Raw genomic sequence first — 25,723 nt, 5'->3', positions numbered from 1 at the left:
TTTAATGGACACTCCCTCACCCAAATTAGTCCATTATATTTAGGTTTTATTGTTAGGCACATTTTCTACCTTTCCCCTGCACTCCATTATGCCCTTCTTGGGGTTCTTGCCATCCAAATGGTTTTCCTATTAGTCTCATTTCAGGTTTTGCAAGCCATGACAATGGCTTTCATTTTCCAGGAAACTGCCTCACCTAGTTTCCAGTGACCACCTACAGTTGGCCTCCTTCCTGCACCTCCCGCCTCTCATTGGCACAGAAGATATAAAGATCCCACTCTCCCTACTCTTACTCATTTATACCAATATACAGGTCTCAGACTGCTGTGAGAAAATGTAATAACACTAGAGGCCTGGTGCGTGAAATTTGTGCATGAGCAGGGTCCCTAGGCCTGGCTGGTGATAAAATGTATGATATTATATACATAGTTTTACCTGAGATAGACAGTGAAAGTTAAAAAGTGTACTATAACCCTAAAGAAGTCACTGAAAGAATAAAACAAAAACTATATCTAGTAAACCAACAAAGAAGATACAATCAAATAATAAAAAATATGCAATTAAAAGAAAAGCAGAAAATGAGGAAATTGGGAACAAAGAACAGAAGAGCAAAACAGAAAACAAACTGTAAGATGATAGATTAAAACATAACTCTATTATCTCATTAAATGAAAATGGTCTAGGCCAGTGGTTGGTAAACTGCGGCTCTTGAGCCACATGTGGCTCTTTGGCCCATTGAGTTTTTAGCAAAGGCCAGTTAGGAGTACCCTAATTAAGTGTATAACAATGTACCCACCTATATAGTGTAAGTTTAAAAAATTTGGCTCTCAAAAGAAATTTTAATCGTTGTACTGTTGATATCTGGCTGTTGACTAATGAGTTTGTCAACCACTGGTCTAAGCAATTTATATATATATATATATATCATGCTATCAGTATTCAAAACAAAACTGGAGAGGCTATACTAATATCATAAAAAGTATATTTCAGAGCAAAGGGTATTACCAGGGATTTTTTTAAAAAGTCCAAGTCAATTTATTAAGAGGATATGAAAGTCCTTAACACCCAATAACAGGATCAAAACACATAGCAATATTAACAGAACCAAGGAAAAATCTCTGTAGAAATTCCAAACCTTTCTCAATAACTGCTTAAACAGGTAGACAGAAAATCAATATGGATATAGAAGATATATAGGCCAGCTTGACTTACTTGCTTTTTATAGAAATTCTACCTCAGAACAGTAAAATACACATGCTTTGCAAGAGTACATAAACATTCAAAAAGAGACCACCTTCTGGGCCATTGATAAAATTTCTAGAATAGGAAAAACTATGGAGACAGAAAGCAAATTACTGGTGAGGCTTGGCCTGTGGTGGGAACCGGTTGAGGGGTTGGAGTTGGGAGAAAAATAAGGGAGACACCTGTAATACTGTCAACAATAAAGATTTAAAAAAATTTTATTGAACTGTACAAGAATGTTTTATAAACTTTCCTGTGTGAACTATAACTTAAAAATCAAGTAAACATAAAAACACTAATACTGCTGAAACCGCTTTAGCTCAGTGGTAAAGCGTCAGTCTGCGGACTGAAAGGTCCCAGGTTCGATTCCAGTCAAGGGCATTTACATTGGTTGTGGGCACATCCCCGGTAGGGGGTGTGCAGGAGGCAGCTGGTCGATGTTTCTCTCTCATCCACATTTCTAGCTCTCTATCTCTCTCCCTTCCTCTCTGTAAAAAAACAATAAAATATATTTTTTAAAAAACCCACTAATACTATTGTAGAGAAATATACAGGTAAAATCATGAATTAAGCAGAGCAGTCATCTTTAGGTATTAGGTATTCCAAGCAGGCTTTTAAAACAAAGAAAAAGCAAATAACTTACAGAAGGAGATTCGCACATAATAAAAAGGAAAACAACAGCTTGTCCTTCTCAAATAGTGATCGGCATATATTACAATATAAGTTGTATGTGAAGTGGTCATTTAAATATCGGAGGCGCTTTTCCAAGATTTTTGATCTGTTACTAAAAGGTTTGAAAAAAGAAAAACATATTAAGTCAAACAAAACTAAGATAAAAGTAAGTAAAATATAAATTAACATGCAAGTTGTTTTTATTTTACCAAAGTAACCACTGTTAAAAATATACTATACACACACACACACCTGATAAAATCTGAATAAGCTCTCTGGATTGTTATCAATAAATTTCCTGGTTGTGATATCTATAATAATAAAGTGTAATATGCTAACTAGACTGGATGACCCTCTGGGTGAAGCTGGGGCTTCAAGGGAAGCCCAGGTTCCGGGTGCCAGAGGGGAAGCCAGTGCAGGCAGTCTGGGGAAGAAAGGCCTACTCTTGCATGAATTTCATGCATTGGGCCTCTAGTTGTACTATAGTTATGCAAGATGTTACAATTAGAGAAACAAGGTGAAGAGTATAGAGGGGGACCTTCCTGTACAATCTTTGTGTCTGTATAACTTGTAAATCTTCATGTAAAAAATAGGGTATAAATCTATGAGAAAATTAAACATGATTTAACCATATCTCTATTTTCAAAATTCTAAATTTCATATTGTACTCTAAAATGACTGGAAACAATCAGTTAATTAAAACACACAACCTACTGAATTTTTAAAAATAAAAATATTTTAAATTTATTTCAGGAGGAAAGGAAAGAGAGAAAAATCAATGTTGGGAGAGAATCATTGACTTGTTGCCTCCTGCATGCCCTCCAACACAGGGGATGGAGTACACAACCCAAGCATGTGCCCTGACTGGGAATTGAACCGTGATCATAGATCTATGCTCAACCATTGAGCCATGCCAGCCAGGTCCTACTGAATATTTATTAGTGAAAGGATCTATGCTGGGGATGGAACTGTATGAGACAAAAAATTATAGCCGGGCCATATATTTAAGAGAAGAGAAAAACAGGACTAAAGCTAATCCCTCTATGTCTAAATCTTGTGTAGATATGAAACAAAACTAAAAATAGAAAAGCTTAGTCTTTCTTCCTTTCATTCACTTTTCCACATTTTTAAATGTTCCACATGAATATTACATATTACATAAGTAATAAAAAATAAATGGAAAGGATAAATCCAACCTAGAGACTATGAATGAAGCAAGAGAAAGTTTACCTGTCATGAATAGAGTTGATATACAGGTTCACAAACCAGGTAAGAGAGTACTGGTACATAGGATCAATGTTAGCCAGGTCTGCAATGCTAAAGAATAATACTGATGAATGTTTAGCAATAGGTCTATATCCTTCTCGAGACTCTGCTATTTTGAGTTCTGTTTTTTCTGCAATCTAGAAGAGAGAAAAAATTATATTTCTCATTTGATGAAATTTATAGTTTTAAAAATAGCCACTTAACCCAAAGACAAATTATAGAAGCATGGTTTACAAAAAAAAGAGGGTTTTATTATGCTAAAAGCTAGAAAGGAAAAAAAAAAAAGGGAAGAAAAGAAGAGGGAAAGAAGGGGAGGGGAGGGAAAGGGGAGGAAAAGAGAGGGGAGGGGGAAATTAGAGGGGGGGAGGAGAGGAGGGAGGGGGTAAAGGAAGAAGAGGAGGGAGAAAAGAGAGGAGGGAGAGGGGAGGGGAGGGAAGGGAAAGGAAGGAGAGGGGAGAAGTCCATAGGGTTACAGATTAAAATTGTGATAACTCACCAACCATCTCTGTCTTATTTTAGAAATACACAGCTGTCAATCTTTGCTTATTTTTTCCCCCTGAATCTTATAAGTGTCTACTACAGTTATTCACCCTCTTTAAATAGATTAGAGATAGAGACGGAGAAGGAAAAAGAGAGATAGAGAGCAAGTGTGCATGTTTAAGGTACATGTACCAAAACCCAGCACAAAGTTTGGCATAGTAGGTATTCAGAAATATTTTTTTGGCTGATGGTTTTATACATTCAGAGTACTTTTTGTCAACTAGCTTCTGTTATATATAACTTTTCTAGACTAATAGGGGTATAGATATTCAACTCCAAAAGGGAAAAATTTCTCTAAGATAACAGCTCTTCAACAGACAACTCAATCTGATAGGTTAATATTCTACATGAAAAATGTGTAGAACACTTTTACAACCCACTTTCTCTCTTTGGAAATGCTGGCCACAGACTCTGCTCAGTAAGTATGCCTATGTAGTTTGTTTATATTGAACTAGAGGCCTGGTGCACGACATTTGTGCACTTGGGTGCGGGGGGAGTTCCTCAGCCTGGCCTGCTCCCTCTTGCAGTCCAGGACTCCTTGGCAGACATCTCCCAGGGGTCCTTTGCACTGCTGTAGAGGCGGGAGAGGCTCCCGCCACCACCACTGTGCTCGTCCTATGGTAGCACACTGACCACCAGGGGGAAGTTCTTGCATTGAGCAAAAACCCCCTAGTGGTTAGTGCATGTCATAGCGACCGGTTGGTCATTTGGCTGTTAGGTCAATTTGCATATTAGCTTTTTATTATGTAGGATGATCCCATTTGTAGCTGATTCAAACAGGTGGTATGAATAGAGTAAGGCCCAAAATAAGTTATTTTTCTCTCCAAATGTTTCATCCTTTAAGAGCCTCAAAAAATGAAGTCAGGTGGTAGTGGGCATCAGTGCTAAAAGGTAAAGGGACCAAAGTCATTTTCTATAGGCCAGATAAATGTAGGTGGAAACAGAAACAAAAGTTTTACAGAAGAAATTGGTCTTCAAGTGGAATAGAGAGAACAACACAATCAGAGAGAGAAGGGAAGAGACAGAGATCATAGAAGCTCAATGCTTTCCATTTATTCCTGAGGCTTGTACATACTTTGTATAATTGGGAAAATAAAATATCCTCTTGCATATTTTTAATTTGAGCTAATTTGAGTGGGTTTCTCTTTCTTGCAAACATACTTTCCCTAAGATTACACAATATTTGCCACAATTAAAAGTAAGTTTTAAGCCTCAATTTTGACTAAAAAGTAAAACAAAGTTATCAACAATGGAAATTAATGACATTTTACATATGAAGGCATAATCTTAGTATTCCCATTTAAACCTCTGTTATTTAAAACTTATATTCTTCATCTATCAGGAGACTCAGCCAGAAAGACATGATTTCTTAAATTTCTTCCTCTTTGTAACATAAAATACTGGAACCAATAAATACTTATATCTCCTTCCCTCCTGAATCTTAATAAGAAATAAACTGATAAATTCTTCTTATTCTATCTTCCCTTTGAACAAACAGTGTATTGAGGAGACAATAAGTTGGTTCTGCTTTTATGGACAGGGATGGAAGGGAGACATTATAGAATATCTCAGCCATGGTCCCCAGCTTGGGAGTTGTCATAAAATATTACTTTAAGAGTACTCTTTTGACTCTTCTAAAATAAAAACAAGCACAAACAAAACAAAATAAAAAACCCTCAAAAACAACAATACAGAAAAACTACCTCTGGACTGAAAGTCATTACCATCACTGTTGCACAAAACTAAACCCATCCCAAGGGAAAGTGTGCCTAAGCCTTTTAAAAAGCCCTTCAGAGCAGGGGTGCATAAGGTGGGGAACATCAAAAGCGTACTAAACAATTAGCAATTTCTATTTAGGTTTTAAAAATATTTTAAGTTATCCTAATATTAAGATGTGCTTGATTCATTGGGTGGGCCAAGGAGGATCAAAAGTTCTATAAATCAATATAGAAGTCATTCTGTAATATTTTATTGTGCATACTTGGGTTTCAACTACTATTTCTGGACTATCCTATCTATTAAAAGAGTAATATGCAAATTAACTACACCTCTGCTACACCAAGAAGCCACGTTCACCAGCCAATCAGGAGTGAGTATGCAAATCAACTCAACCAATATGGCTGCACCCATGAAGTGAGCAGGAGTCTTGGGTTTCCTCAGCAATGGAGGAAGCCAAGCTTCCCGCACACCCTGGCTGGCCCTGGACTCCACTCAAAGCTACAAGATTTCAATTATAGAAGATAAATAAATCCCATCAAAAATAGTGGCAGATATGGAGCTGGACAGAGCAGGAGGCTTGGGTTTCCCCTGATGATGGAGGAAGACATGCATTTTGGCTTGCTTTGGCCTCCTCTTGAGAATACAAAGTTTTAATTATAGAAGATAAATAAATCCCAGATACCAGGGCCTCTGCATGGGTTGTTGGAGGGCATGGCTGAGCTGAAAACCACCACAGGCCCCTTTCCCAGGACGATCAACCACTGAGCCATACCAGTGGAGGAGAGACCAGGCCACTCCATGCAACAAGAGAACCCCCACCCTGATCTGGGACATCCTTCAGGGCAAACCAGCTGACCCCCACCCATGCACCAGGCTTCTATCCTATCTAATGAAAAGAGTAATATGCAAATTAACCAGCACTCCAACACACAAGATGGCTGCCTCCATGTGGACAAAAGATGGCCACCACAAGATGGCCACCAGGGGAGGACAGTTGGGAGGGACCAGGTCTGCAAAGGAGGGCAGTTTTGGGCGATCAGGTCAGCAGGGGAGGGCAGATGGGAGGGACCAGGCCTATAAGGGAGGGGAGTTGGGGGTAATCAAGCCTGCAGGGGAGGGCAATTAGGGGTGACCAGGCCTACAGGGGAGGGCAGTTAGGGGCAATCGGGCCAGCAGGGGAGCAGTTATGCATTAATCAGCCTGGGGAGTGGTAAAGGGATGATCAGGCTGGCAGGCAGAAGCAATTAGGGGTAATCAGGAAGACAAGCAGGCAAGCAGTTGGGAGCCAACAGTCCTGGATTATGAGAGGGATGTCCCAGATTGGAGAGAGTGCAGCCTGGGCTGAGGCCCCTCCCCTCACAATGCACGAATTTCGTGCACCGGGCTTCTAGTTATATATAAAAAATAATCAACAGCTAGGCCTCTCTACCTATAATATTGTAGGATTCTATTAATATATATATATATAATGTGAAATTACCATTTGGCTGTTATAGATAAAATTTGTAATAAATACTTTATTCGTTGTAGATTTTTTGTCTTCCTTCTTTCTTCACCTGCCACTTCCAACTCTCATACCTTACTCCCTAATGAGCAAATGTTCAGGCAGTGACAGAAAAGCATCCTTATTAGTTCCTAAAACCACTTAATGTTCAATTAACTGGCAATTACCCCTCCACACATCTTAAACTTCAATCAGGAACAGAGGCAAGCCAAATTCTCAAACTCAGTTTTTAGGTGACAGTCAGTTACATTTGAATGAAACAGACTAGCTTGCCTTACCTATGCAATAATAAATATATATTATATTTTAGGTATTTTAATAGCTTTACATGTAATATTCATATATTACAAACTTTAAGTGCTTTTCTCCAATTTAAAAATCTAAGGAATTCAAACATAAGGCATTCAATATTTGAAAAAAGCGCAGATTTATAAAATGTGTATATTCTGTCATAAATGTTTAAAACTTTCATTTTAAATTTATTTCTCTATGTAAGATACTATACAGGACAAACCAGGTTTTGAATAATTCAACAGTAAGAAATACTCTTTGTGAGTTAAAAATTAGTTTCTGTTTTTGTATTTTTATGAATTCTTTTTTCCCCCCAGTAAGCCTAGATAAGCACTTTCTTAAGGCACCTGGAGCAAATTGTTAAAAATCAAAAGATTTCTAGGATCCTTTTTTCACCTGCTGTTTCTTTGTTATCTCATTGGACATCATTTTAGCAGAGTCTAAGACTTTAATTGCACTTTCATCTTCTAAAATGTTCCCTTCCGAAGATGATAATGTTTCCAAAATTTTTTTCTCTATATCTTTTAGCTGTTTCTTATTAGCTGCAGACTGAAGAATAAGAACATTTCTTTCCTCTTCTAATTCTGGTCTAAAAGATAAAAACATGCAGTCTAAATTTGTAGCATTTTATATAAATTCATATTTAAATATTAGACATCACAATATTATAGACATTTATATAAATTTTAATTGATTTTTTTACAGAGAGGAAGGGAGAGGGATAGAAAGTTAGAAACACCGATGAGAGAGAAGCATCGACCAGCTGCCTCCTGCGCATCCCCCACTGGGGATGTGCCCGCAACCAAGGCACATGCCCTTGACCGGAATCAAACCTGGGACCCTTCAGTCCACAAGCCGATGCTCTATCCACTGAGCCAAACAGGTTTTGGCTATTTATGTAATTTTGTAGACATGTAACCCAAACTAAGATGACTAGTCTCTTAATCCTAACCTAAAATTACTTCCATTCATATAATAACTTGAGAAATTAAAGCAAAAAAATAACATGTACTGTGATAAGTCTAAGAATATAGTAAGTTTATCCATATGGTGTAGCCAGTTATGTGAGAATAGGAACTGGAGAAGACCTAATGAACAAAATAAATTGATGAACAAAAAAATTCCAGAGACATTGAAGCATGCAACAGACTGACATATATCAAAGGGAAGGGTGAAGAGGGTATGAAGATATTAACCATTGAACTTACATGCATATATGCATAGCCCATGGGCATAAAATAGTGTGGGGAGGGCTTAGGGAGGGGATGGGAACTGGATGAAGAAAGTCAGTGGGAGAGGGGGAAAGGGGAACATCTGTAATACTTTCTTTTTTATTTTATTTTATTTTATTTTTTTAAATATATTTTATTGATTTTTTACAGAGAGGAAGGGAGAGAGAGAGAGAGCTAGAAATGTCGATGAGAGAGAAACATCGACCAGCTGCCTCTTGCACACCCCCTACCGGGGATGTGCCCGCAACCAATGTACATGCCCCTGACCGGAATCGAACCTGCGACATTTCAGTCCGCAGACCGACGCTCTACCACTGAGCCAAACCAGTTTCGGCTAATACTTTCAATAATAAAGATAAATTAAAAAAAAAAAAAGAACTGGAGATGAATCTTATTTATTCCTTGGCATCATTATATCCCATCTAATTTTCATTGTTTCTTCTATAATATCAGATATTGAAAGGACAACTGGCTCTGGGAGGGGGAGGGGGGGCGAGGGCAGGCTGTAGGGGGCTAACGGGAGGAAAAGAGGAACATATGTAATACTTTCAACACTGAGGTTAAAAAAAGAGAAAATCAGAAGAGTAACCTAAAAAAAAAAAAAAGATCTGTCTTTCATCTTTGGCTTTTTATTTTTATTTTATTTTTTAAAAAGATATTTTATTGATTTTTCACAGAGAGGAAGAGAGAGGAATAGAGAGTTAGAAACATTGATGAGAGAGAATCATCGATCAGCTGCCTCTTGCACAACCCCCACTGGGGATGTGCCTGCAACCAAGGTACATACCCTGACCGGAATCGAATCCAGGACCTTTCAGTCCGCAGGCTGACGCTCTATCCACTGAGCCAAACTGGTTTTGGCCACCTTTGGCTTTTTAATTATAATGTGTTTTGGTGTGAGTCTCTTTGGGATCCTCTTGTTTGGGATTCTCTGTGCTTCTTGGACTTGTAAGTCTATTTCTTTCACCAAGTAGGGGAAGTTTTCTGTCATTATTTCTTCAAATAGGTTTTTAGTATCTTGTTCTCTCTCTTCTCCTTCTAGCACCCCCATTATGTAAATGTTAGTGTGCTTGAAGTTGTCCCAGAGACTCCTTACACTATCTTCATATCTTTGGATTCTTTATTCTTTTCGCTCTTCTGATTGAGTGTATTTTGTTTCCTCATATTCCAAATCATTGATTTGATTCTCAAAATCCTCTAGTCTACTGTTGAATCCCTGTAAATTATTCTTTATTTCAGTTAGTGTATGCTTAATTTCTGACTGACCCCTTTTCATGTCTAACATTCTCACTAAGATCCTTGAAAGTCTCACTAAGTCCCTTGAAACTTTCATTAAGATCCGTGATCATCCTTATAACCATTGTTTTTAACTCTGTAGCTAGAGGTTTGTTTGCATCTATTTCATTTAGTACTTTTTCTGGATATTTCTTCTGTTCCTTCAATTGTGACATGTTTCTTTGTCTCTGCATTTTGGCTGCTTCCCTGTATTTATTTCTATGTATTAGGTAGAGCTGCTATGTCTTTAAGACTTGGTAAAGTAACCTTGTATAGTAGGTGTCCTATAGAGCCCAGTGGCTCAGCTTCCCCAGCCATGAGGGCTGGGCCCTTTAGATGCACCCCTATGTGGCCTGTGTGTACAATCTTGTTGTAGTTGAGCTTTGAATGCTGTTAAGAGTCACTGGGAGAAATTGACCTCCAGGCTGACTGGCTGTGAGGACCAGCTGTGTTGGTTCTTGGGCCTCTGATTGATAAGTATGGGGCATGCTGATGCCAGATGCAGCTTATTTGAGAGAATTCATGAAGGTCTGAAAACTGAGCCAGCACAGGCCATTCATATGGAAAAGCTGCTGCCCACAGCTTGGGTGGGGGGACTGCAAATTGAATGGAGCAGGGTCTCATGGTGGAGTGGACAGTGTGAGCCACGCTTATGGAAACTCAGATATGGCTGCCAGTTAGCTCTGCAACAGTGGAGGTCTCAGGAACAATGACCCCTCTGAGCACCTCTGTCTGGGAGAAAGCTTCCCATGAGTTCTTGCTCTGATGCTAGATAATTCAATGCCTCCCTCTATGTCCCTAGATCTCAAGCTGCTGCCCCAACAGAGGGAGCAAGTTCATAAAAGTTTGTGCACCAGCCTTTTAAGAGGAACTGTCTAGGTCTCCATCAGCCTCTGTATGACCTAGCCATAAACCCCACTGGTTTTTACAGCCCAAAGTTACAGAGACTTCTATTCCCAGCTGTGGCACCTTGGGCTGAGGGGTCTGGCGTGGAGCTGGGATCCTTTGCTCCTCCAGAAGACCTCCACAGCCAAGATGGTCCTCCCGATGAAAACAACGCCTCACGTGGGTGTAGGACCAGCCTGTTCCGTACCTCCACTTCTCTTAACAATGAGCTTTTTTCCTTACTTATCTATTTGTAGTACTTCCTTTCAGCCATATTTCAAGTGGTTCTGAGTGATGGTTGTTCCATATTTAGTTGTAATCTTGATGTGGTTGTAGGAGGTGGCAAATAGGCATTTAACTACACAGCTATCTTGGTTCTGCCCCCTAGAAGCAATTCTTTACCATTAGCCCTTCTATGTATATTTTTCTCATTTAAATAATAACATATGCTATTAATAAAAAATACATCAATTATGAAGAAAATAGTAATAATTACCCATAATCTTAGCATCTGAGGGATAATCACAGTTAATATGCTACTGTAATCTTTCTCAATCTTTTCTGCATTCATCATTAACTTTTGTTTGTATAAAATATTACCCATACTGTATATAGTTTAGTATCCTACTTTTTGTTCTTATCCTAAGTATCTTTTTATTAATATCCTGTATATGTATTTGAACAAATTTCTGATTTTATCCATAGCATTCCTAGGGTGAAATTTTTTGATTCAAACAATCAGATAAAAGTCAGAAATTATGGCATGTCACTTGAATCTTACTACCCATATTAAGAGACCAATATAACATGGTTGACTTATAACTTGCTTGTTAGAGAATGGCTATTTCAAAGGATTATATAATTATTTAATTTATAATAACAAGATATAAAATTTGACAATGTTTTGAAATAATCACATAACGAAAGTATTAATGGCCTACAAATATCTCTCTCTAGGCCATCTGGAAGCAGCTAAGAAAATACATACCTCTCCTTTGCGACTACAATACCTAATAACTGATCTTCAAGTCCTTCTGGAGTTATCATGAAATTGAGCAAAGACAGTTTTGTAGCTAGCTCCGGCATATAGTGTGGATTTCTCAGTTTTGTGGTGATATAAAACTTGAATTCAAAGGAATACTCAATAATGACTTCACCAAGCCTGATGCAATCAATGCCACCTGTATTTCAGAAAATAAATGAATAGTAAGCCAAAGTTGCATAGCCACTTCCCCTATGTTAAGACCTTTCCCAGGTTACTAGTAATTTAAAGGAGAATCCAGATGTGACAAAAGTCACAGACACAGAGGCAAATAAACAGTTATACCGCAGGACTATTGGGTAGTATAAGACATTTTCTCTCGTCATTGAGCCTTCTAAATGAAGATTCCTCTTGATGTTCCTTCCTCTCAATTTTCAGAATCCAGAGTACTGACCATTATACAATGGAACCTCTATCAATTTTCAATCATGATTCCAAAGTTATTCGTGTATGACTAAAGCTCTTAAAAGTACTAGAGGTTGGCAAAGATAAAATTTTTATAAGCAGAAAAAATATGAGGTCGGCAATGTTTACTCACATGGTCCACATTAACCATTACTATTTCTAATAATGGACTTGGTGTGGTCCATAGTCACACGATAAAGGAATTTCAGGCTGCCTTAAACTTTTTTATGTTCTCTACTGAACAGTGTTGATAACAGGGATTAAGGCAAAGAAGGGAGGGCAAAGTTCATTCTTGATACTTGTTCCAAATTTCATTTCATACATAACAATGTTATAGAAGTTTTGAGTTATTAACCTCATTATTAGATGTATGTGGTGGTTTTTCCTTCCTCAAAGATAAGCCTCAAAGATAACAATCATCTTTCAGTTCAACTAATATTAATTGACTTCTACCTTGTTTAAAAGTTTGTCTAAGTAGTAAAGGCTCCAAAGATGGGTCCAGTTCTTCGCCAACATTTTCTAACAGAATCGGAGTTCCAAACTGAATACTGTTTTCCAGTGTTCTCATGTAGTCTGAATCTGATAGCTTAATAACACTAAGCTGATTTTCTTTCTCAGAATTTTTGATCCACTTATTGGCTTGACCCTGTGGGTCAATCATTAAAGGCCTAGAATATAATAAGAAAAATTCTGAGGGGAATAAATAGAGTTCATATATTTTTTAATTATATAATTTAAATAATAAACATCACCATAAATTTGTAAAAGTACAATGTGTTTCACAAATATTATCAGGATTAATTTTCACAAAAGTCCTGTGATAAAAGAGTTTTAGTATTATTTATTTTTGAAATGAAGAAATTTAGTCTCAGAGAGCACTTTGACCAAGGTTCCATGGATATAAAATTACTTCAATGGCAGAAGTAGGATCTTGTGAACCTATAAGCTATCCTCTTTCCAATATAACATATCATCTTCAAGGTAATTTTAACACATGATGTTTGTTAAAATAATTCTACTTATTGATAAAAATTTAAAGTAAAAGATCTACTAGTCTTTAATGGACTTCTTCAGGGTATCAGTAGAGTCATTCCCAAGTTCAGTCCAATATATATTTGAGATCTATTTAGAAAATTTTTCTATGTAACTATGATAAAGATTGTATTCAATAACACATGATTCATGGTGTGCTTTCTTCTTCCTCAGTGATAATGCCGTCCTAGGTTCCTATTGTGGTCTGTACAGTGCATTAAATTATTTAAAAAAACATTGACATAGCCCTGGCCAGCTGGCTCAGTTGGCTCAGCATCATCCCATGTATCAAAAGGTCATTGGTCAGATTCCTAGTCAGGGCACATTCCTGGGATCGTGGGCTTGATCCCCAGGAGGGGGAATGCAGGAGGTAGTCAATAATGTTTCTCTTCCTCTCCCTTCTTCTCACTCTAAAATACATTAAAAAAAAATAAAACACAATAGCACAGAAAGGGGAGTTTTCATCCCATGTCAATTTGGCTTTCTCAGACAGTCTATTTCCATTTTAACAGATTGTAGGGATAAAATCTTCATCTTTTTCTATAAATAAGCTCTTTAAACAACTACTCCCATATACCTCTATTCTATTTTCTTTCCTTTCTAAAAGACAAAGCAACCCAATACAGCTGCCTGGTTGTTTTCTTCCTCAGCTCAGACTGTACTGAAATCCTATTGAAAGTACCAAAAGGTCCAGACCCTAATCAAAATTTACTTTTAATATCACAGGAAACAAAAGAAACAAGTTCTGAAACTGGGAAAGTTATTTTACATATAACTGCTTAAAAGTTGTAGCAATTAGACTAAATGTATCAGGGTCCTATTTAAAGAGACTTTTTTCTTCCTTATACAGTATACTAGAGGTCCAATGCACAAAGATTCATGCAAGAATGAGCATTCCTTCCCCTGGATGCCGGCACTGCCTTCATTTTGGCAGGAGCCACCTTTCTGCCTTCTCACATTGCCTAGAGGCCAGGACTGCCCCAGCCACTCAGTGTCTGTGTATCTAAATTAACTCACCATCTTTGTTGGGATAATATGCATACTCACTCCTGATTGGCTGGTGGGAATAGCAAAGGTATGGTCAATTAGCATTTTCTCTTTTACTAGTGTAGATGCTTATTATTAGAAAAGCACAGTATTTGTTCTTTCCATTGAAAAAAGTGGCAATTTCTATAAATTGACATTTAAATACTAATCAATATTCTTATTCATGTTTAAATCAATTTCTTAGAATTGCAAAAGAGATTATTTTTTATTTTAAAAGAAATCCAGTTCCCACTTAATATAACTTTATGTAAGTATCTATACTAATAAAAGGGTAATATGCTAACTATTACGTATGACATCCTTCTGGACAAAGCCATGGTAGCAGTGGCCAAGGAAGAGGCAGTTAGGGGTGGTAAGGCCAGTAGGAGAGAGCAGTTAGGGGCGATGAGGCTGGCAGGCAAGTGAGCAGTTTGGAGCCAGTGGTCCTGAATTGTGAGAGAGATGTCCAGCAGTCCGACATCATCCGAGGGGGTACAGGCCTGGCTGAGAAACCCGCCCTCACCCCATGCCCAAATATCATGCAACAGGCCTCTAGTTACAAATATAACTGGAAAATTGAGTTGTATCCATCAAAGAGAAAAGACCATGCCATGGTATTTGTAATCCAAGTGTACTTTATTGTAGGTATGAAAATAATTCTTGACTACATTTGAAATCCTTGGGCAATCTGAAGAAAAATGCATTATCCATCTATTCTGACAGAGGTAGTAATTTTTGGGAAAATAAATCTTTATTGTTAGGTTAATAAACAATAGTAAAGCAGTATAGTATTCTCATCGTGGTTAAATAGTAAGCAAGTCAGAATTTGAGATATAGACACTAAATGAAGTATTTGAAGATGATAATTACAAAAAAAATAACATTTATTGAGCAGTTATATTCAAGCACTTTCTCACAACACTCCTATGAGGAAGGGATTACTGTCTTCATTTACAGTTGGGGCACCTGAAGCACTGAGAGGTCAACTAAGTTACCAAACTCTCAAGATAGAAAGCAATAGAGAAAAATTTGCATCTAAATATCCTGACACCAGTGTCCTCACTGCTCTCAACCATTGCACAATATTATAAACAGACAAACTACAAGAAATTATGAGCAAGCAGAACAAGGACTGATGAACTATAAGCTATGATTCTAGCAACCTGAGTAGCAAAATAATCTAAAAATCCTCTAGCCACCTAGTTTAATTTATTCACTAGTAGATAAAATATGGAATTTTAGAAATAATTAGTTGACATGCATTTAAGAGATACAAACACACATAATACAAGCACCCAGAAAAAAACAGGTGCCAGAAACACAGACAAAAGAATTTCAGAAGAGTAATTGTGTGAGCTGAAATGGCAGCAAGCGTTGGGAGTGTTCTATCAATTCTAATAACATACAGAAGCCTTGAGTCATATGTAGCAAGAAGTTGGAAATGAGATCCCTGTATTAAGCTTAAAACCTACAAAAGGTTAGTGAAATCATAGATAGAAAAAAAAATCCCAACTCTATGCATAAGGTGACAAGAAGGAAGTATTTGGATGTCTGTCTCATCTCCGGATGGGAAAAAGTCCCCTGAGAATCTGTAACCATGGATCTACATTTCATGCAGGTATAGGATACAAGTTTACACTATCTATGTAACCTAGGAAACTCTAAGCTGGGAAATTAACATGCATTGGGCCAAAATTATACTTGTGAATCCTGGAAAAAGTAAGGACAAAACACACACTGTAGCTTGAGCAAGAGCAAAAGAAAAACTTAACCCCAGGGTTGGGGTGGGAGTTTTGAGTAGAAAAATGTCTTGAGCTAAAAACATTATACCTTTACCAACCTTTACCATGAGAAGGGTGGGAAACTCCTGTTCAAGAAGACCAACCACAGGTAGAAGGCAGAATTAAGCAGTCATAGGAAGGAGGGGAAGAAAGGCTGAAATAGTCATAGAAAGCATAGGGGTCTTCCTAAGACTAACAACCAGAATAAGAGTCCCACTCTGCCCCCAAAACAACCTAACACAGAGTATATCCAGGAAGAGTAAAAATGTAGAGAGAGACCTCCTCTGTGTCAGGGGCATTCAGATGCTTGCCTTTTTTTTTTTTTTTTTTCATCTTTGAATGTGATGAAAGGTAAGGATTTAATTTTCTTTTTATAACGATAGCCATTTACATCAGCATTGTTTATTGAGTTACTTTCCTCACTGATTTGTTTTGTTTTTAATATACTTTTATTGATTTCAGAAAGGAAGAGAGAGGGAGAGATAGAAACAACAATGATTAGAGAGAATCATTCACCATCTGCCTCCTGCATGCACCACACTGGGGATCAACCCCACAACCTGGTATATGCCCTGACCGGGAATTGAACTGTAACCTCCTGGTTCATAAGCTAACGCTCAACCATTGAGCCAAACTGGCTGGGTCTTCATCACTGATTTGCAATGCAACTTTAATGTATCTCATATTCCAAAGAAAACTGAAATTTCCATTATAGTTTTAATATGTTTTTACTGATTTTTTAAAGAGAGAGAAAAGAAGAGAGATATAGAGATAGAAACATTGATGAGAGAGAAACATCATTGATTGGTTGCCTCCTGCACACCCCCTACTGGGGACAGAGCTCACAACCTGGGCATGTGTCCTGACCAGGAATCAAACTGATGACCTCTTGGTACCTGTGCCAATGCTCAACTGCTGAGCCACATCGGCAGAACTTCGTTTTTAAAGACAGTGAATGTGATATCCTATTCCACATTTTACTTAACATAGTGATTAAAAATAATGATTTGGAAATTAAATTGCCTGGGTTAAAATTCTAACTCCATCATTCACTAGCTCAGTTATCTTACTAACTTTCAAATTATTAAATCACTCTGGGTCTCAAATACCTCATCTGTGAAATGAAATAATAATAACACCTAATTCATAGGAGTTTGAGAGAACATAGGGCACTTACAACAGTACCTCATGAATATGAGCTCAGTAGTACCTATCAGAGTATGTTTGAGATATAGTCCCATGAAAAGACTATTAAAATTAGATGACAACATGACTGAATAAGCATTTGTAGGAAACTATTTTTCATATGAGAGTAATTTTACAAAGTAATATAAATGAAAGAATAAAAAACCATTTGGGATATTCATATAATTATCACACTATTGATAGTAATTTTAAAAGGTATCCATGAAACTGCATAAATTATAGTATCTTGAAAATGGATAGAAATACCTAGTTAAAATAAATACACTGAATAGCTAAAAACCAGAAATAGCCCAGGTTCCCATCAACAGGAGAATGCATAAACAATGATATATTCATACAATGAAATACCACTCAGCAACAAAAAATAGGAATATTATAGTGTGTAGAAGAAACCTTGCACAAAAGAGTATGTACAGTAGGATTTGTTTACATGAAGTTCTAGAACAAAGTAATCAATGGTGAAAAATAATCAGAATAATAATTTCCTATGGTGGGGTAAGGATGAGGATTTACTGAGAAGGGACACAAGAGAACTTCCTGGGAGCCATGTTCTGTATTTTGACAGAAGTTTGGATTGGCATAAGTGTGTACTTTTGTATACACTTTTTAAAGAACTCATAGAATGGTGTTCTTAAATTTTATGTATTACATGTAATGCTACTTTTACCTCAAAAGAAAAAGTATACATAATATTGAACTTTAGTTAATGATATACATGGATGAAGTATTAGGGAAAGTACATCCATGTCTTCAACTTATGCTAAAATGCATAAAAAAGGATGATTTGACAAATGGATAAAGGGATGGATAAATATTTGATAAAACAACAAGAAAATAAATGTTAATTTAGGATCTAGGAGGCAGAAGCTATATGGGAACTTTAAAATCCTTACAACCTTTCTCTATGTTTGAAAATAACTTTCAAATACAATTACTGAAAAATAAATATATTTTATGTTCCTTACCAACGCCTGGAGTTATTAACAATCACTCCATTATCTATGGAGAACATATCTGTTGGTAATCCAGCAATATTCCAAGCTCTAATTTTTACTGGATCACCCAGGGTCTTACTCAGTGAGAACTCCTCTGAACATGGGAATTTTTTTTCCTGTAAGAAATAAACAAATATCTGATATTTTCTTTCTTCTTGTCTTACCTAATAAAATAGTAATATGCAAATTTACCATCACTTCAACACACAAGATGGCTGCCCTCATGTGGTCAAAGATGGCTGCCACAAGATAGCTGGCAGGGGAGGACAGTTGTGGGTGATTAGGTCGGCAGGGAAGGGCAGTTAGGGATGACTGGGCCAGCAGGGGAGGGCAATTAGGGGTGACTGGGCCGACAGAGGAGGGCAGTTGGGAGTAACCAGGTCTTCAGAGGAGGGCAGTTAGAGGTGACCAGACCTGAAGGGCAGGGCAGTTGGGGAGCACCAGGCCTAGAGGGGAGAGCATTTGGGGGTAACCAGGCCTGCAGGGGAGGATAGTTAGGGGTGACCAGGCCTGGAAGGGAGAGCAGTTAGGGGCAACCAGGCCTGCAAGGAAGGGCAGTTAGGGGTGACAAGGCTGGCAGGGGAGAGCAGTTAGGAGCAATCAGGCTGGCAGCAGAGCAGTTAGGCATCAATCATGCTGGTAGGGGAGTGGTTAGGGGTGATCAGGATGGCAGGCAGAAGTAGTTAGGAGCAATCAGGCAGGCAGACAAGCAAGTGGTTGGGAGCCAGCAGTACTGAATTGTGAGAGGGATCCCAGATTGGAGAGGGTCTAGACTCTTCACAAGGGTCAATTTATATTCAAAATATGTAATAGAATTATAAATATTTAAAAAATAGCCAAATATCTATATAACTGCCCTCCCCAGCACGGCCTGTCACCTCTCACAAATTTCGTGCACTGGGCCTCTAGTTATTTAATATCTCTAAGGAACAGAAAAAACAAACAAACATCTGAATTCAAAATTGGTCTATCCCGAGGCTATAAAGCACAGCAAAGGGAATATAGTCAGTAATCTATAATAATAAAAACATAATATGCAAATCAACCAAACGGCTGAATAGCGGAACAACTGTCTGGGCGTCCTTCTGTATGACCTTCTGGAAGAAACTGGGACTGCAGCTGTGGGATCGAGACAGCTGCCTCAGCTGCAAGAGAGGTATCAAGGCAGCCACTGGAGCTGCAGAGGGATTGAGGCAGCTGCTGCAGCTGCAAGGGATCAATGCTCAGCTACAAAGGCCTACTCTTGCTTAAATTTCGTGCATTGGGCCCTAATATAGTAATAACCATATATGGTGTCCAGAGGTTACTAGACTTATTGCGGGGATCACCTGTAAGTTATGTAAGTATCTAACCACTATGCAATACATTTGAAACTGTTGTAATATTGAATATCAATTGTAACTGAACAATTTTAAAAATTGTAAAGAGAAAGTAAAAATACAATATATTAGAAAAAGAAAAAAAGAGAGAAAGTTATACTATGGAAGTACTTCACTGATTCAACAAGAAGGAAAAAAAAAAAAAAGACTGTATTTTCAGTTATTTCTTTACTTCTCTGTCCTTATCATCTTTCCCCCAAAATATCCCGACTTATACTTTGAATGATCTAAAAAGAAACTTACAAAATATGAAATCATTACCTTGCACAACATGCTCCAATCTTCTGTACATGTTTGTCGAAAGCCAGAAGTAAAAGCACCAAGGTAGGCTATTACTCCTGCTGATACCAAGACATCACCAGTCAAATTTTCATATACTATCTGGAGATCATCTGCAGCTTGAGACCATCTGTGAGATAAACCAACGGTAAAATCGCCTCACCACAGAGAATGATAAAAGACAGTACTCAAAAGGGCAAGGAACTTCCAGCCCAGATTCTTTAACAAAAAGCCATGAGATGTTCGACACTTGCTTATCTACAAAATGAGATTAGATCCCTTCTTAGCTCTAGCATTCTCTAACACATATCTATGTTAAATAAATGACAATCCACCTTTCACTATCAGAATATTAGGTGCTGTTGTTATTGTTTTCAGAATTTTTCCCTTCAGAATAAGCAAAAACAAACCTCCCGGTCCTCTAGCATTTTGCCTAATCATTTTCTTCAGGATGATTTAGTCTAATCGTTATAGGTTAGGAGAGGTCTTCTCTGGTTGCTAGTGCGATTGGATTTCTTTTGATATTCCAAGAAAAAATTTTTCTAAGATTCATATGGGAGAACAAATGATTTTTATTTGGGTGGAATTAAATCCCTGAGTTTCCAAAGTCCCATTTCTTTTAGTCCAGTCATAGAAGAAGTATAGCTGGGGCCAGTATCTAAAGTTTCCTTTCCTCATTGGAGCAGAATCAAGTCCAGCATCAGGCTAGCTTAGCTTATGTTTCCCCATTGCACTCCATTGGTCCATTATGTGTGGGGTCCACATGTCCACCATAGGGTGGATACAAGGAAGCAGGAGCAAACAAGTGCAGCAAGAGAGAGAATTCCTTTGTTTAGGGGATTATGTATTCCCAATTTTTTGTGTGGGCTTGCAGTGATGATGCCCATTCTGACCAACTTTCTCTGTCCCTAGGTTTACTGACAGGCACCTCTTCTAGTCCCTGGTCACTACAACTTTAGTGGGCTGTGTCTATCTTCTTTTTGTTCTGTTCCCTTCCACCAGTGCTTTGCAGGGAACATAATGGTGGTTCCCTGGGGAGTGCAAAGTTGCAGCTTCCTGGTGAAGCTGCCTAAATGACATGCCCATAATGTCCGGCTTTCCCCTTTGCTCCTTTCCTATTATTAACAAATAGCTAATTACAATGGTATCATAGTGGTTTCGGTATTTATTGTTTCAGTACTTTTTGTTAGTCTGAAATTCATTACCCCAAATCATATTTAAGTTGTATAGAAGCTGATATACTATTTCTAGGGATAATATTTTTCCATTTAATAAAAACTTTGTGATGAAAGTACATTCCAAAACCATCAAATCTGCACTACAAACTTAAAGGCATATTACTTTATCATGCTACTCATTCAACAAATATAATTAACCAGAGGCCTGGTGCATGAAAATTCATGCACTGGAGGTGGGGTCCTTCAGCTCGGCCTATCCCCTCACAGTCCAGAAGCTCTCAGTGGCAGGAGGTGACCTGGTGATTGGGGAAGGTTACACCCCCATCACACCTTTGCTGCTGCCAATGCCAGCAGCTAAAGCCTTGGCTGGCCCTGGGTGGCTGGGCAGCTGCTATCGGAGGCTTACCTGTGCCTCAGACTGGCCCTGAGCAGCTAGAGGGCTGAGGGGACTGGAGGACTCTGGAGGCAGGCATGCTGGTGGGGATGAGGGGACTGGGCGCCGCCATCTTGTGGCAGTGGACACCGCCATTTTTGGGGTGGGGCAGTCAATTAGCATATTCCCTCCTTATTGGCTGTGGGCGCCACCATTTTTGCAATGGCATGAGGGTCAAATAGCATATTCCCTCTTTATTAGATAGGATAAGTGAGGTAGCTGGCTGGCCAGTACAAATAAATATTTAGAATAAAACTAATTGGCATGGTTAGATCAAGCCAGTTATATCTTCTTTGAAATAAATTTCAACAGAGTGAACCATATATCCATTTCTCCCCACCCCAAACATTTTATCAGAAAAAAATTTAAATGTATATGTAAAACCAGAAAGTCCTGTACAGTGATTACCAATCTACTCACCATTTAGATTAAAAATTACCATTTCCTGCCCTGGCCAGTATGGCTCAGTTGGTTGGAGCATTACCCCATACAACAAAAGGTGATAGATTTGATTCCTGTTAGGGCACATACCTCGGGGCATGTGTGGAATGCAACAAGTCAATGTTTCTCTCACATAGATGTTTCTCTCTCCTTTCCTCTTAAAATCAATACAATCAATAAAAATAATCACTTCCCTTATTTGCTTCTCTTTTTAAACATTTGAAAGCAAGTTGCAAACAACGTCTTTTGACATTAATATTCTGTTTGGAAAGCCTTGGCCAGGGGCCTTGTAAAATATCCCACATTTTCAACCAGCCATTTTAAAATCAATGATATAATAAATATTAATTAAAGTCACATATTCAAGCCTGATGTTTTCATAAGTTGCTAAAATAAGCAGAAATATGACCTTGATTTTTCTCCACCCAGTCCTCCAATTAATTTTGCGGCTCTTTCAAGTTTCTTAGCACACAGTTCCACCTGATCTTCTAAACGAGCTTTTTCCTCAGTTTTTTCAAAAAATACATTTTGTAAGTTTTCCAAATGATGTTCAACTTCTGCCAATTCTGCTCTTTTCTGATTCAAAATTTCCATGATCTCAGCTAAGGACTTCTGAGCTTCTGTTAAACGGGCTTTCTTAGGAGCCACTACCTGTTTGGGAACAATATATGCAGCTGTGATGTATACTCTGTAAAAGTGACATTTATATAATTCCTTATAGATATTATGAATTTAAAACATATATTATTATACATTCACTTGTTACTTATAATAAAAAACTTATATGAATGAACATTTTGCCTTAAATCTTACAACCTTTTATACACAAAAATTAAAATATCTTTATATATTTTGTAAAATATATAAATCATTCTGAACTAGTACACTGTCATATGTAAAAGAGATAAATTATTCTGAACTAACAAAATGTCACAATATGTAGCAAAAAATGACACAATAGATACCAAAATGTCTCAAAATAAGTTGCTGTTGACCAGTTGCCAAAAACAGAGAAAAATATGTAACAGAATTATAAATGTTTAAAATATATGCGTATGCTTTTTGTTGGTGGTGGTTTTCAATTCTGCATTTCCAAGCCTGTGATTTCCTTGTTCAGGTGAGACGTTGATGTTCAGTTTCACTACCAAAACTGAATTTTCCTCAATAAGTCTTGAAAAACCACATTTTTGTTGAGAAAAAAAAGTTCCAATTTTATTATGCTTAATAGTATATCAAGAAAGGGTTTTGCCAAGCAAAATAGAAACAGACTCATAGAAACAGAGAACAGAGAACAGAGGGGAGGAAAACTAGGTGAAAAGGTAAAGGGATTTAGCAGTACAATTTGATGGTTGCAAAACAGCCACAGAGATGTGGATTGCAGCATGGAGAATATATTCAGTAATGTTGAGATAACAGGGTATGGGTCCAGCTGGATGCTAAGGGAAGCCGGGGACCACTCTGAGGAGAGCATAGTTTTCCAGCCATTTTGCTATACATCTGAAACTGGTGCATAATGAATGTAAACTGTGGTTGGAAAAAAAGAATAGGGTTTGCAATTTTATCTTTAGTGTATTATAAGCCATTGTTAAGAAGAATTTAGATGAACAAAGAGAGTATGTATATTTGAAATAAGGGACACCTAAGCCTTCTGCCATGAATAAATGTGAAGGCAAAGAGGGAAAAGGGAGGCAAGTTAGCAGACACTGAATGTCCCACTATATCTTCTATTGGCTAAAATCTTGAAGGGGGACATGTTAAATAAATAAATAGAAAGTAGGAAAATCTGCTTTCTACTTTTGATTTTGGAGGAGACCTTGCTGGATACCTCCCTTTAACATTGAATTAAAATGGTAGTGTGGAGGTATAGACTGGGAAGTCAGGAAAGAACCTGAATACTTTGGCTTCTGTGCTTAATGGAAAGGATCCAGAAGATTCTACATGTCTTATGGGTTAAGAGCTTGCAGACCTGGTATGAGACTACTGTGGGGAGGGACAAGAGGCTCAATGGAAGAACATCCCAGATAAAATTAATTTTATTTCTTTAACAGGTGTATATATGTCTACTCCTCTGACACATTTTTAGGAGTACCTACCCAATTGTTATAGCCTGATCACTCATTTTTTACTGAGTTTGTTCTAAACACATGCTACCATGTATTTTTACCTGCCTTTTTATTTATATTTCCTGCTTCCCTGGGTAGAATTCTGCAAGCTGCAGTGTTTTCCTGGTCCTCTGCTAGCCAAATTTATAAAATGCTCTTTAAACCGTTCTCTGCTCTCCCTGGGAGTTGGCCCCAGGGGTTACTCCATAACAGGTTTCCTATCAATGCATGCCATTGCTTTGTAGGGGTGTCGAACTCAATCAGAGAAGGGGCCAAAATCTAAAATCCAGCCTAAATCGCGAGCCGAATGGTTTACTGAACAGTCATAAACTGTCATTGTGATGGAAACGCAGCGGAGTGCAGTGATGACAGCGCGGTGCGGGCCACATTGCAAGGCCTGGCGGGACGGATTTGGCCCGCGGGCCTTGTGTTTGACACATGTGCTTTAGGGGATCTTCCCATGCTCTGTCACTTTGCCTTGGAAGCTTTGGATTTTTCTTTGTTTATGCCCATTGTTTATCAAACTCTAATTTTCTTTTGGCCTCGGTTCCAATGGGTACAGGTCAGTCTGGCCAATTTCAGTGGTCATCCCTGCTCCCACAGCACCAGCACTCACACATCCAAGGTATGTAACATGAAAGCATTCTCTTCAGCTACTAGATATTCAATGTCTGATGTCTATGCTTTAGCAGGACAATTCTTTCTGGTAGCACTTTTAGAAAAGTCTTAACTAGCAAATGCATATTTGCATTAAATGCATATTTAATTTCTGGGAATATTTCAATAGAAAATGAATATGTTGATCCTAAAATACCTTTGCAACTCTGTCATATACTTCCATAGCCATAATCCATTTACACAGACCCTCAGCTGCAGAAGAAGCCTTAGCAATCTTAGGGGGGTCAAATTCAGGGTTTGTTAAATAGTCACCACGAATCTTCTGCATAACATTCACCTACAAAACAAAGATTTAGATCTTAAAGTTTCAACATATATCACACAATCATAAGGTGAAAAATAATCACACATAGTAAAAAATTTTCATATAAAAAAGTTATGTTGTCATTAAAAACCAGTCAGTACTTTGAAATAATTTTAAAATAAGCATAATTATAGCTGAAATATAATTCATTTTTGAGAAAAATATCCAAATTTGTTATAGATACTGAAGGAAAATATTCCTTCTAAAAAATTAAAAGACTTTTGTGGATTTAAATCTGTTTCTAGAAAACATGAAGACAAGAAGAAAGGACAATTAAACATTAATAAATAAACAAGGGTGTAGATGGAAGAGAATTCTTTATATTTCATCTCACATAAATTTATGTACCTGATTAATAAACTACTATAAGAAGACACTTAAAAGAACTTTTTCATGTCAATATTACACTAAAACAGTAAATTATTAAATTTATAATATTTAAAATATTATAAATATTTTCAGTGGTTGGAAACAAGAGTAGGTCTATGCATTATGAGAATTCATAGACTAGTAATAAATAGAATGTCCCTTTATTTGTTATTTTAATCCAAAATGGAATATCTCATGTTTTATATAGTATCACATAATATTAAATATCTTATATATTTCAGCAAAGTTACATTTAGCAAAAAACAAAAAAATTCAATGAAACTCACTGGAATGTTGTCCTTGTCATATTCTTTCAAATCTCTTAAGAAATTCATATCTCCCAGAAGTTTTTTGCTAGGTGCCCAGTAATCGAATATCTATAAATAAAATTTTGCAAACTTATTAAATATATAATTAAAGATGCTTACTATAAGATTTTTCTTCTTGAAA

The 25,723-nt window shown here is 37.5% G+C and overlaps 1 protein-coding gene across 1 annotated transcript in view; it reads right to left on the bottom strand.

The window, feature by feature from the left end:
* The window catches only part of DNAH12 (dynein axonemal heavy chain 12), a 203,643-nt gene that overhangs the window by 30,567 nt on the left and 147,353 nt on the right, over positions 1-25,723 (bottom strand). The window contains exons 52-61 of the mRNA XM_036430765.2: positions 25,561-25,650; positions 24,737-24,877; positions 22,230-22,471; positions 19,751-19,898; positions 18,081-18,226; positions 12,524-12,738; positions 11,612-11,804; positions 7,628-7,820; positions 3,142-3,314; positions 1,883-2,023 (exon numbers count right to left, since the gene is read on the bottom strand). Of these exons, the coding sequence (XP_036286658.1) occupies positions 1,883-2,023; positions 3,142-3,314; positions 7,628-7,820; positions 11,612-11,804; positions 12,524-12,738; positions 18,081-18,226; positions 19,751-19,898; positions 22,230-22,471; positions 24,737-24,877; positions 25,561-25,650 (1,682 nt within the window). The remainder of the gene's footprint in view (positions 1-1,882; positions 2,024-3,141; positions 3,315-7,627; positions 7,821-11,611; positions 11,805-12,523; positions 12,739-18,080; positions 18,227-19,750; positions 19,899-22,229; positions 22,472-24,736; positions 24,878-25,560; positions 25,651-25,723) is intronic.

This window comes from Pipistrellus kuhlii, unplaced genomic scaffold, assembly GCF_014108245.1.
Source record: "Pipistrellus kuhlii isolate mPipKuh1 unplaced genomic scaffold, mPipKuh1.p scaffold_m20_p_11, whole genome shotgun sequence".
NCBI lineage: Eukaryota > Metazoa > Chordata > Mammalia > Chiroptera > Vespertilionidae > Pipistrellus > Pipistrellus kuhlii.
Note: the sequence above shows the minus strand (reverse complement) of the source record. Positions and strands in the feature narration are given on the sequence as shown.